Source organism: Eufriesea mexicana, unplaced genomic scaffold, assembly GCF_001483705.2.
Source record: "Eufriesea mexicana isolate 0111107269 unplaced genomic scaffold, ASM148370v2 scaffold20249, whole genome shotgun sequence".
In the NCBI taxonomy this organism is placed as follows: Eukaryota; Metazoa; Arthropoda; class Insecta; order Hymenoptera; family Apidae; genus Eufriesea; species Eufriesea mexicana.
Genome location: NW_016927446.1, coordinates 70,749 through 84,722, shown reverse-complemented (window position 1 = coordinate 84,722; position 13,974 = coordinate 70,749). Strand labels below are relative to the sequence as shown.

General features: G+C 28.0%; 2 protein-coding genes across 8 annotated transcripts in view; both read left to right on the top strand.

The window, feature by feature from the left end:
• lig (ubiquitin-associated protein-like lingerer) overlaps positions 1–7,193 on the top strand; it is an 8,526-nt gene extending 1,333 nt beyond the window's left edge. For 2 of the 7 annotated variants that reach the window (XM_017909680.1, XM_017909681.1), the window contains exons 2-15: positions 1,440–1,638; positions 1,751–2,114; positions 2,190–2,453; positions 2,535–2,728; positions 2,804–3,043; positions 3,148–3,468; positions 3,558–3,995; positions 4,063–4,287; positions 4,353–4,560; positions 4,649–4,848; positions 5,873–6,082; positions 6,162–6,284; positions 6,377–6,652; positions 6,734–7,193. In XM_017909680.1, coding sequence (XP_017765169.1) covers positions 1,507–1,638; positions 1,751–2,114; positions 2,190–2,453; positions 2,535–2,728; positions 2,804–3,043; positions 3,148–3,468; positions 3,558–3,995; positions 4,063–4,287; positions 4,353–4,560; positions 4,649–4,848; positions 5,873–6,082; positions 6,162–6,284; positions 6,377–6,652; positions 6,734–6,982 — 3,444 coding nt within the window. In that variant the 5' untranslated portion in view covers positions 1,440–1,506 and the 3' untranslated portion in view covers positions 6,983–7,193. The remainder of the gene's footprint in view (positions 1–1,439; positions 1,639–1,750; positions 2,115–2,189; positions 2,454–2,534; positions 2,729–2,803; positions 3,044–3,147; positions 3,469–3,557; positions 3,996–4,062; positions 4,288–4,352; positions 4,561–4,648; positions 4,849–5,872; positions 6,083–6,161; positions 6,285–6,376; positions 6,653–6,733) is intronic. The other 5 variants (XM_017909684.1, XM_017909686.1, XM_017909687.1 and 2 more) reach the window with 5 other exon arrangements.
• A 4,369-nt stretch (positions 7,194–11,562) lies between these two features.
• On the top strand, positions 11,563–13,627 carry LOC108554394 (WD repeat-containing protein 13). The gene is made up of 4 exons (XM_017909654.1): positions 11,563–11,674; positions 11,742–12,418; positions 12,986–13,278; positions 13,381–13,627. Exons 1-4 carry the CDS (start codon positions 11,581–11,583, stop codon positions 13,625–13,627), a joined length of 1,311 nt encoding a protein of 436 aa, XP_017765143.1. The 5' UTR covers positions 11,563–11,580.
• The last annotated feature ends 347 nt before the right edge of the window (positions 13,628–13,974 follow it).

The window sequence follows — 13,974 nt, the reverse complement described above, 5'->3', positions numbered from 1 at the left end:
TCAAAATTTTTTTTTTTTTTTTTTTTTTTTTTATTACTACATCGTCTTTTGAAATCTTCTGTGTTGCAAAAAGACTCACAAATCTTTTCGATGTTTTTGGTGGATTTGATCTTTTGCATCGAACATGTTCTTTTGAAAATTCTCAAAATTTGTGGAGAAGGTTTAGATCATTCTACATATCGCCCTGACGCTTAGTTATTCGTTCTTCTTCTAGACAACCGTTTTAGGAAAAACGTGACTATTTTAAGAAATATTTGTTAAATCGTTTGATTTTCTATTTATCGTTATTAGTCAACCCTAACCTTTTCATCTCCGTTCGAGAAATAGAGATAAAACCGTATTTCTTAACGTTTATTTAAACGTAATGTCGATTTTCTTATTGTAAATCTTTTAATGTATATTTTCGAAATCGTGATTTAATATCATTCTTAACATGTTTTGTAATCATTCAAGTACATTTAAATACCAATTGTTTCTCTTATTTAGGTTATTTTCAATGTATATTTATGATACAATTATTAGTACATTCGATAATAAGGATATTTTAAAAACTACAAAATTATATAAGATATATTTTATTTCGTCATTAATTCTTTGATATCCATAATTTCATTATAAGCTGTATTATGTGAGATAATCATGATTATACAATCTCTATAATATCTGACGAAAACAATTTATATTCATATCTTTTTATAAATATTGATTTATATACTGATGTATTTACATTACGTGTTTATAGATCTAATTAGATATAAAATTTTTATGATTTAGTATTTCATATAATTTTATCTTTGTTTTTTATGTAAAATTGACATTCCTTTAATTAATTGTAAATTTTATTAATTTATTCCTATTAAAAGGAAAATTAAATTGGTTTCTGTTTATTCATGTAATTATATGTTTAATTAGATCATTCTTTTTTATTGGTTTTTATACTTTTGTTTATTAGTAAATAAATCTTGTTCTTTTTTCTTTGAAATTAAAAATGTTTTAAATTGTAACATATCTTACATGTAATAATTTAGATTATATTTTGTAAAGTAAAATCAATAATCAATTTATCATTTTGTTTTATGTAATACTTCTTAGTGAAGCATTATTAATTTTGTTTCAAATATGTCATTTTATTATACATTTTAAATAAAAAGAGATTAATTTACATATACAAACATTATCATAGTTAATTACATAAACTTTTAAAATATTTAATATTAAATGTTCCTTAAAATATTTGTGAAAATTTGGAAATTATATGTATTTTTGTTATAACAGTATATTATATGTTATGACAAGATGTTGCAATATTTCTAATTTTTATATTTTAATTAATTAATAAAAATAAGTTTAAAATAATAGAAGTATTTAACTTCCATGTATTTAATTTGAGTTTCATGTCATATTAGATTATACGCAATTAATTATTTTTTCTGTTACAGACTGTAAATAGGGAGTGTATATAGTGTGATAAGTGAGTGATATAGGTGTGTGGGATTTTAGTTGGCAATGAGTTCAAGCAACAAATCGGTGTCCTCCGGTGGGAGAAGCACCAACAAAAATAAATCATCACAACAACATGGGAAATCAGATCATCATCAAACTAAATCATCGGATTCAATAAAACATGAAAAAATGCAGGTCAGTAAATACAGCTTATTATTGTATTATTATTATGAGAGAGATTTTCTGCTTTTTTATATATTTTATTAATTTCATAAAGAACTCTTTATTAAAAACTATGGCGTTGTAGCCAAACACTGTTCAGATGCGGCATGCACAAATCATTGACACTAGAATGGGTAGTGGTGAAGATCCTATTTTGAAAGAGCGTATAAAACAAGTCATGGATATGACTAGACGTTCAGAAGATGAAGTTGTTATGGCTTTACATGATAGTGATGGAGACTTGGATCGTGCTGTTAATGATCTTTTGGAAGGGGTAAAAACAGAATGGGAAGTGAAAAAAAAGAAGCCTCGTCAACCAAGTGGTTCAAAACAGAATATGGATACTTCTGGTGGTCAAGATGAGGGTGGTGATTGGGATGAAAGGCGCAATCAACGAGGAGGTGGTCCCCCGCGTATGCGAAGTCGTGCTAATCACGATAATCGTGGATGTATGTTAAAGGAAATATTAGCTGTTTAATTATATTAATATATATTATATATTTAAAAAAAAAACTTTAATCTAGGGCGCGGTCGAGAAAACAAAGAGAATGAAAGAAATATGGAAGATGGTGTTCGTGATGGTAGTTACAGTGGTAATAGAAGGGGTAGAGGTGGTCCTGGAAGACCTGGCCGAGGTGGGCGAGGTGGAGCAAGGGGACTTGGTCCACGAACATTTGCCAATCGGAATGATCCATCATCTGCTTCGTCGACTCATAGTTTTAATCGATCGATCGATACATGGACAGGTAACGAAGAGCAACAACAAGTTACACAGGAACCAAAGATGGGTAAGTTCTTTTATATATTGTAGTTTATTAATATTTAAATTATTGAAATTATTATTTCACACACTAAAAATGTGTGGGTAGATGCATGGAATAATTTGGATTCTACAGAAGACTGGGATAATGAAGAGTATACAGGTTCACTGGCAGATACAAAAGTTTTTACGCCAAGCACTTCTGTAGCAGAACCTACATCTTCTACAGAAGAACCAAAAGCTCAGGACTTACAAACAGTGCAATCAAATCAGAATGTAAATTTATCATTATTACAACAGGAAGTATGTAACATTATTTTATATACTAATTTTATTAAGTATATGTAATACAAAATATTTTTCTTTTATATATATAAGGAATTACCAAAATTATCAGAAATACCATCAATACAACAACAAACCTTAATTCAACAAACTCAGCAGCAGCAACCTGTATTAAGTTTACCAACAATGCAGCTATCGCAACAACCAAATGCTATGAGTGGCGGAGTATTAACAGCTGCTCAGACGCAATATTTAACACAACTTACTCAACAAACAAGTGAAAATTTGAAAGCTGCTGGACAGTCTACATTCTCCTCATCGATATCCAGTCAGGTAGCTAAATAATGTACATAGGAATTATTTTTATTTTATAATATATTACATAAATTAAAATATGGGTGTTATATTTTTTTTTATATATTTTTTAAATATATTAGCCTCAAAGACAGACAAAGCAACGTCCGAGGGTGCCACCACCATCAAAAATACCATCTAGTGCTGTAGAAATGCCTGGAGATGCTGTTAATAGTGGCATTGGATTTCTTGATGTTCAATTTGGAGCACTTGAATTTGGTAGCGATTCAAGCTCTCTTGATGGTTCTGCAAATGAAAAATACAATTCAGCAAGTAATACAATAGCTGGTGTAGATGTGTCTTCTACTACAAATACTGTAAACACTGCCAATACAAATAGCTCTTTGGACATCGAAACAACGCAACCATCATCCACAACACCTTTCAACACTACTTCTCAAATGGTTATTTTATTGTATTTACATATTAATAAAAGTACTTGCTACTTTTTAGTTTTTAAAAATTATTGAACATTTCTATTATTTACTTACAGTTATCGAATAGCGACAACTTACCAGTATCAAGTGAACATTCAATAAACGCGCAAACATTCACTGCTCGTGGTAGCAGTACTGGACAAACTTTAGATATAACTAAACAAGATTTCACGTCACAAGTTTCACCAGGAAATGCACCACCCTATGGTACAACTACAACTTACCAATCTCAAAAATCATCGTTTCAAGCACCCGCAGCAACACCAAACACTTATAACGCATATTCTACAAATGCTCAATCTGCTCAATCGTCTTTTCAAACTGCGTCAGGCACGAGTGCTAATAGTTACTCTGCAACAGCAACTGTTTCACAAGCAAGTTACAATTCTTCATCATCATTTCCTCAATCTAATACATCAACCTTTAGTCAAGCATCTCCTTCTGCATCTGCATCTGTAACTTCAGGCTATAATCAACCAACAACTACAAATCAGGTAATTATTGCGTGATATATTATTAAAACAATTTATATTAATTATACAAAATATTTTCATTAAATAGGTGTATCAATCTGCAAGTGGATATGTACCTACTACAACATCTCAGTATCAAGCACAATCTGTAGCTACGAATACTGTATCAAATAGCAGTACAGGTTATCAAACAAGTGGATATCAAGGATCATCTTCATTTCAGTCGACTCCACAAGCTTATCAGCCATCTGCCACTACATTTACTTCACCCATTACTCAAACTTCTGGAGCTTACCAAAGTGCAGCACAATCTGTAAGAATTGTTTTATGAGCTTGAATGATACTTAAACGTAAAAGGTTATTGAACTGTATTTGTAGGTATATGCGAGTGCATATGGCACATATGCCAGTCAACCTCAAACAGCATCTCACAATCATAAATTGAACAGTAATACAACAAAAGATTCTCAATACGATAGTAATACGACGACATCAAATAGTTCTCTTGCAACTACAACGGCACCTACATTAGGTCTTAGCTCTACGACCATAAATAGTTCACAAACTAAAGTAACAACTTCTAATGGTAAATACAATTTATGCTTTAAGAATTGTAGATTACTTTTAGATTATTTTTAGATTAAAAATAAGCATTTATAATGTAATTTTTAAAGCGGTGCCGAAAAGTACATCAAGTGGTGTAGTAACTGGGAGTAGTGGAACTGGAAATATGACAGGTGGTGGTGCAGCTGGTAGTATGACTCCAATGCTGAGTCACCAATATATTATGGGTCAAGGTGTACCTTATGCGTTTCAGCAACCAGTGTATAGTTATGAGGAATTACAACTTATGCAACAAAGAATACCACATATGGTCAGTTATTTTCAATTACACTATTTATTTATCTGTTGACTTAAGTACAACTTACTTTTAAAATAATGTTAGAAGTAGTTTGTACTTGATTCCAATAAAATGCTTCGTTAGAGTAATGTACACTTAAAAAGGTACATCATTTTATTTTACATGATATAACAAAAATTATAAGCATTGTATTTCTTGAAACAATATTATTATTCATGTTTAAAAAGGAAAAGATAATATTTCGAGTGTACTACTCTGAGCGTGCTATTCTATTTTATGTCATGATTATCTAGTAAAAAGAATGCTGAAGTAATCATTTCTTTAATGCTTGGTAGCTGCTCGTTATTTTGATATTCTTTTTTCTTTATAAGAAATTATAAATATCTTATTCACGTCTTCAAGATGGCACAAAAAGTTTGTTGTATTTTTTTATAGTGAGATGTCTCGCATCAGATAAATCATTGAAAACATTTTAATTTCTGAAACACTATTTAGTAGAAAAGTAAAAGTGTTTGCGATCAATCGATCAATCGCGAGAAAGATCAAATAAAGTTTTATTTATAATATTAATAGCCGTTTTGATCGCAAACTAACTATTGCTTCTATATATATATTATGTCATATATAATATAATATATATTCCTTCATTATTGATTTTATTTGCTCTATACCTAATGTTACGTATTTGAAATTGTATAAAAATATATAATATAATTTTCAAGTGGTTAAATTGTACCTTATTTTAGAAATTTTATTACAAAGAAATGAATTTTTATGTTTATTAATATTGAAGAAAAAAAAATTACATTTAAACAGTAATATTTTTCTTAAAAATTAAAAATTAAAAATAATAAATTTTATATCAAAGAATTCAAGAAAATAAAAAGAAATTTATCTAAAATAGGTACAACTAAACCGCATGTTATCTACCCCAAACCTAGTACGCGTAGATTTAGATATTAGTTAGCCTTCTTGTATTTGGAGTACACAGTGTATGCATGTAGTTTTGTGTTTGGCCTTCCTGACTAACCTGCAGCCAACTACTGGTTACTATGACGCGGCCTTGGGCTATCAGACAACCGGCCCTGCTACAAGCCTCGGTGGGGGACGAGGAGATGCACTTTCCGGTGTACAAGGTGTTCAAGGAGTACAAGGTGTACAAGGAGCTTATACCAGTATTAGTGATGCCAGGTTCGCCAGAAACGACAGTAATGCATCTCCAGTTCCATCTACTATGTCACAACAGGTAAAGTTTAAGTATTTAGTAAATCAAATTATAAATTTTTATCGCATACAAACGATATCTTTATCTATATTATTTATAGACTGCTACACAGCATCAACAACCAATGATGAATCCTACACTTCCTCCAACCTATGCATATTTTGCATATAGTGGTGGAATAATGCCAGGTGGCTTTCAATATGGAACCCCTGCTATTTATCCTGTAAGTTGATCAAATTATACAATCGATTTTTCATTTCCTCTTTGATGTAATTCTAACAAAAATTCATATTTTATTTATCAAAATTACTGTAGCAGATAGCGACTGCTGGTAATGCAGGTACAAACAGTGGTGCATATAGTGCTAAACCAGGAAGTTATGGATCTGGATATGGAGCTGGTGCAAGTTATGATGCATTAGCATCTGCTGGTCCTTCTGCTGAATACAAAGGTGCAGGGAGTAGTTATACAAGCACACAAACTGGTAAAACAGGAACATCTACAGGAAATACAAATACTGGTGGATCGTCTGCAACTGATATTAGCGCCACGATGTACGCAAAAAGTCATGTAGCACTTAGCAAAGTGAATGTAAGTATTTTTATGAAATTGATTTAATAAAAGTTTATTATTTTCAATGAAAAAATTAATAATACTCTGATATTATTTTAGTCCTACGACAAACAAACTTTTCACTCAGCAACTCCTCCGCCATTTAGTCTTACTGGTAGTCAAAACGCTGGTTTGCCTGGTGCATATGGAACGCCGCATTTGTTTATTCCTACTATGCCTCATCAGTTGCATCAGCCACTTCATCAAGATGGTGGTAGCAGTACAGGCCAAAGGTCCAATACAAGTTCCCAAAATAAAGCCCAAGCAAAGCCTGGCTACAGTCCTAGTTACTGGACTGGAAGTAATTAAAAAGTTGGACTACGCAAGGGAAAAGAGAGGAAAAAAGTAAAAAATGCACCATTTTAGACAAACTACAATTTCGCCATTGTGAAACACGGTGGTGTGAAATAAGGACATTGACACAAATGATATAAAGGACACGAGACAATTTTTTTTGGTGAAACTATATTATTCTGGTATGACACGAGTTAATGTAAAATATAAAATAAATCTTAAAATGTGGAAGGATTAAGCAATTTTTAAAGATTTTATGTTTAACAGGGTAGTAATATTTCTTTTTCATATAAATTTACACTAATTAGATAGAAGAAATGTCATACTTTTTTTAATTAGTTGTATTAATTTCTGTATTCTTATATCTTGAGATATTAAGTCGAATTATAAAGAAATCTTCTGACATGTTAACCTACTTATAATTCTTTACTATTATTGAAAAGATTTTGGTGTGTATAATACAATATATATACATATATATGTATAAATATATTTCCTTAAAGCAAAATGTAATATGTAAAAGGAAAAAAAAAATAAAATGCAGCATGAAAAAATTGCATAGTTCTTCCAAATGTAAGGCGCACTCGTGCCAAATAAATTTATAGCGTTTATAACGTGTAACGAATAATCGTACATATTTGTCAAGATGAAGAGGAACAGAATTAATTGTGGTATGTCGAAACGCTATAAAAAAAGAAAATCAAGATTTGTGAGTAGCTCTCGTGTGAAATACTGGAAAAATGATCTAGAAGAGTAATTGACTGTTAAATTTACTCCCGATCTCCTATCTGTATACTACTGTGCAATTGCGAATATACTGCATCGACTGCAAAGGGTGATAGTTTTTTTGTATGATGTAGGCATCTCGGCTCATTAACATCTAAAGTGCTTCTTTACATGAAAACAAAACATCCCGTTCGTGATGAAACGTAAAACTATACTATGTAAATTACAATTATTGTATGTATTTAACCACGGAACATCAGGTATATAAAGTTATAATCATAATGTTGTCACTTTTGGTATTTAAAAATGAATGTATAATCGCACTAGTTTCGCATTCTTGCGCGCACCCGTATATACATATTTTTGATTTGGTCGCCTTGCATTTCTTTTAGTTACCAGAATTTATGAACGTTATATTTTATTAACAAAAAGCTATTAAACCAAAAAGAAGATACCGTCACACCATGTTTTCAAAGAACGTTGATTTCAAAATAAAAGCGGTACTTATTTAATATATCTTATGTTTATAAAAGCGGCGTTGCAGATTAAACAGTGCCACAAAGTACTAGAAAAAAACAAACAGAATTCAGTAATTTTCTTGTGGTGCCTTGAATAAAATTCAAATAATAGAGTTCAACCATCTGCTTTTTGCAGAAACTTCTCATATAACTTTTTACAAACCTTTCATATTGTAAGTTGTATTATCTAAAACGTACATTACCTTATCCTTATTCGTATATTAACTTTTACTAATTACTCTATATCACCCATGTAATTTATCTTCTAGAAAATAATAGTTGATGCTTTAGTTTAATAACAATTTTAAAGTTTTCGTTTGCAGAGTATTGTTTACCTTTTCCAAACTTAGTTTTCAAAGAGATTTAAATGATTTCTAGATCAATGATTGTATTATATATAATACATCTGAAAACAACTAAAAAATTAATTTGTTAACAAATAATTTATAATTATTATCGAATAGTTATACCAGCTTTAAAACTACATTTTTGAAATTTATTATGTAAGGAAGTTCTTCGGATATAGAAGAAAATCAAAACACATACTATGACATTCTATTTGATGTTTACAAAATGTATAGTCCAAATAATAATTTTATGTGGCTACGTCGTAAGTTCTTCAATTTCTTTTTTACTTTTCGCTTCTGATTCGTACTCATTTCTAGGATCTGCTTAAAAACTGTAATATTTGTTAATACGTAAATAAAAATGAATTTTAGTTGATCAAATTATTGAGTATTGAGTATTAAATAAGTTTGTGTTAAATATTTTATACAAATTTCATTTAAACAAAAATAACCTGCACTATTTGCATTTTTTAATTTGACATTAATATAAGTTTTCAAATGTAATAAAAAACAAATGTCGATGTTAGTGTACCGCTAATAAGTATTCACAATGACCTGTATCATTTTAATTAGATTATAATAAAAAGGAAAATGTAATTGTCGATTCCGTCTGATAAAACAATATTCATACTGTTATATTATTTACGCTGATTAGGAACATATTGTACAGTTATAAAATAATCGGACAAAAAGGAGTAACATAATACATTACACAGTTTATTTTAGAAAGCATACTTTACATTTTTGCATTGTGGATAGCAATAATTACAAGTAATTCCTATCATTAAGAAGTAAACGAACAAAGATATGAGTAAAGTATTTTCACGAGGTGCTGTTGAAATCCTTACGACCTAGCATGTGTATAATACTTTGAAATAAATCGTTTTACCGTAAAACTATTCCGAATACCACTCATATGAAAGAGAATTAAATAATTGTAAGTAAAATCTTGTTAGCAATTGCATTATACATATATATAAATATATACAAAATTGAATAACATCGATATGGATAGGATATATTTGAAAATCGTGGGAGACCAAGTGTAGAATAGTTCTCTTTAGAAGAACAAAGAAAATGTAAATCTGTAACCATATATTACCGAGAAAAATAATCGATTTTGTCGATAAATTCATTCCCGGATATGGATTATTCGTTCATCCTAGCTATATAGGATGTTTCGAAACTTTGCTGTGTAACACTAATGACTTAATGACTTTAAAATATTGTGCTATACAAAGAAAGCTTTACAAATATACATATGATTTTAAATGGTTGCTAAATATGTTATCATTTAAATACTTGAAAAGTAACTTAAAAATTAATTTTGTTTTGAATGTAATAAATTCAAATTTATGTATTATCTATATTACATTTTAATGAAATTTCTTTTAAAAATACATTATTTATTACAAATTTATGACTCAATTAAAACTTGATAATTAGTATTTAAGTAAATCTTTCATTTATTTTTTAAATATAAGAAAAATTATTTTCAGTTGCTTTAGCTTTACTTTATAGTACTTATATCAATCACCTAAAATCGAAAGTATATTTAGAACGTTTATATTCGTTAGATAAACATTTTAATAAGTTAATAAATTTGTATAAAGCATCTTTGGAATATGCTTACGTATTAAAAATATGCATATTTATAGAAATACATTCATCTTAATCAAGGGATTGATAAAAATCGGAAAAATTAAGTACCTTTGTTTTTGTTTTTTTCACTGCATATTTTTTAATATTTCGCACTCCATATGTATGCTCAAATGAGTTAGGGGCAAATATGTTAAATGTAATGTATAATGAAAAATAGAGGAAAATGCAAAATATTCTAGAAAATGAAAAAATGTAAACGAAACTTGAAAATTTTAATCAAGCAGTTCGTTTTTGTAACAATTATTACACGTTAATAATTTTTGTATTTTTGACAAGTAATTTATAGAATGAAAATGCAAAATGCATTGCGCCATTATTGCTATTATATAATTATTAAAAAATAATTGTGTATAAATATGAATATCTAAGAATAAATGTATTAAAAAGAACTCTGTGACATACATATATATGCACTGTGTATATTTTAATTCAATACCAAACGATATATAATTTTTTAAATCCTTGAATTGCTTGAATAAAAGTTAATTAATCTCAGAGATTCCAAACTATCAAACAATAAAATATTCCTTATGAAGTAGTTAACTTCTACAGATTTATAAAATTTGGAATATCATTGAACAAAATAACATTTAAATGAAGCAGTTTAGTTTTTTGCAAATTTATAAATTACAATATTATTATCAACAATTATTTACACAATTTACTTCATTAGTTATTTCTTAATGAAACTTAAATGCTTATATTAAAATTTTAGTTACATTAAATAATAGTATAGTAAAAATTTCACATGTTAATTTTAATAAAACAATTTTTTCATCGAAATAGACGATTTATTTTATTTCGTTATCTAAAAGACAGTATAATAATTAGAAAATATTTATATAATGAAAATATATTTCATAAAATTAAACATAAATAAAATTTATATACATTTATATAACGCTTTTATATAATATATATATATATAGTACGTATTTTGTAACCAAGAATGAAAGTGAATGAAAGCGAATCAAATTAATATTTTTAGGAATAGTATATTTAACTAAATTTTTATTAAATATGCTTATATGAAATTTGAATATACAAAAACGTATTAGTCGATACAGTTTTTTTCATATCATAAATGTTCATAGAGTCAAAAAGTTAACATAATGTGTCTTTTGCTCCAAGCTATGAATAAACCAAAAAAGAAGGAAAAATACAGAAAAGAGTAACGAATGAAAATATTTTTTAAATATTTTCTAAATATCAGATATTGTTACAAAGAAAAATTGTTAAATAGGTTACACGTCATTATTTATTATTACGCGCCCAGTGTTTAATTTTAATAAGTATTTTGTTTATTGAATTAGTTAATAATACAATAATATATAACAATAATTTGTATTATTAAATTTATATGATATATAGAATGATTACTATGTGGCATCAACAAGTCTTTGCTCTTGATGCTAAATACAATGCACAACGGGTAAACAGATTACCTACTTTAGGTTTGTATATGTGTTTTATAGTGAAATATAGTATATATGGTAAAGTTCAAAAGTGATATAATTACAGGAATGCTTTATATTCGCCGTAGAAATCAACTGTTAAAAGAAAAGTTTAGTAAAGATCCAAAAATTCGAGAAAATTATTTAAAACTAAGGGCAAAACTGTTATTTCTACGATATGGTGAAAATTTGGAGCAAAATAGTTTTAGTAGTTATACAACTGAAGAAGAAAAATCAGAAATTAAAACAAAATTTTATAATATACAACGAAAATCAATTGCAGAGAGTTTTGCTTTTGATGGAGTGCATCATGTTTTTGATCAACACAATGCACCTGTAATGATGCTTAAATTTGCAAATAATGATAGATCAAAGCTATGTTGTGCATCATTAGATGGACTATTATCTATATGTGATGCTATTAGTACTCCTCCAAAAGTAATAGCTTTATTAGAAGGTCACAAAAAAGGTGTTACTGCATTAGACTGGAGTATTAGCAATGATCTTATAGTTTCATCTTCTTTGGATGGTACAATAAGACTTTGGAATGTTATGGATATAGAAACCAATCCAACTTGTTTACGGGTGGTTAATGATCAACAACGAGCAGAAGTTTTATGTTGTGGCTTTATACCTATAAATAACAATTTAGTTGTTGCTGGTAATTCTCAAGGACTTGTACAAATTTTAAATATATCTACTGGCATATATACTCGCAGTGGTACTTGTAAAATTGGTGGAAAAGTTAGTTTCTTTGAACTCTTAATAATAATACTTATGTGATTAGATTTAAAAATAGGATGATAAACTGTAAAGTTACATTTTACTTAGTTTTAAAGTTAGTAATATTTTCAGAATAAAACACTGTTTCTTTTTATTTTCTTTTTTTTCTTTTTTTTTTTGATATTAAGTTTTGTAAAAACATTTCTTTTTATTATTATTTTATACAAAATTTTAAACATTTATATAATGAGACACTTAATATTGGTAGTTTTGTACTATTCAGGGTTTTTTAAATTTTTAGAAATATTTTGAGGAAATTATATATTAATTTTATTCTAATATAAAGTATTATATTATTAACAAATAATTCTAATTTAGAAAGAAAATATCTTATAGTAATTTTTTAACTACAAAGTGGAAAGATTTTGCACAATGTAATAATCCCAAATTATATATTGTTATATCATAAATAAATTCTAATTTGTATAAAAAATAATTTTCCATAATTTCTTTATGTAAAAATAAACAATTTATTTATTAAAAAATTTAATTTAAACAAAAGATTACATTTCAAAAATACGTTTTCAGATTCTGTCATTAACTTGTGAGGGTAGTGGTGGTTTGGTGATATGGGTTGGAAACGATAGAGGAATTATCATGTCATTTCAATTAGAACCAGGTTCAGGACGATTAACAAAATTAAAAAGAGTACAAGAAACTGGTGGAATGATAAGTAGCCTTTCTTGGCGTTCATGGCTTTCAAAAGATGCTCCATGGCCAGCACTTTTAGTGAGCAGTGCTTGTAATGTAGTACTATTGTATCATATTATTGATAGTCAAGGTTCTTTGTCTCTGTGGACGAAATATCCAATAAAACATAAGTAATTTACAGTTTGAATATTATTAAGTAAAAAAGTAATATTAAGCATGAATATTTAGAATTTATAAAATTGTAAGGAATGTAATTCATTAATTCTCTCCAGACAATACTTTGTGAGGTCTACTTTTTGCCCACAAATGGAAACATGTTTAATAGCTACTGGTTCTGAGGATGGTACAATACATCTCTTAGATTCAGCAAGGAAAAGCAAAGCAGCAAAAATTAATCGACTTCAAGGTCATGCAACACCAACAATTGCTTTATCTTTTAATTATGATGAATCTCTTCTTGCATCAGCGGATCATCAAGGACTTATTATTTTATGGCGTAATCGTCAACGTCATATATAAACTTTTAATAATGTACAAACATAAAATAATATTATACAAACATTTTATAAAAATAATTACTATAAGTAAAATATTTATAATAAAATTTTAAATGTTCTTTATCTGTTTTGGAACTTGAGCAAATTAATTATTTCATCTATATTTTATCCAATACTACATCGAATTTTTATCATCTGCTAAAATAAACTAAAATTAATGAAATTAGTCAAAGTATATAAAAGCAAAATATTTTCACAAATATGTGTAAAACAATAGTAGATGTGTTATAATGGTATAGGAAATAATAACAATGAAACACATACTCTGCTCAAATCAATGTCTGCTTTGTATAACAATATATTAATTGT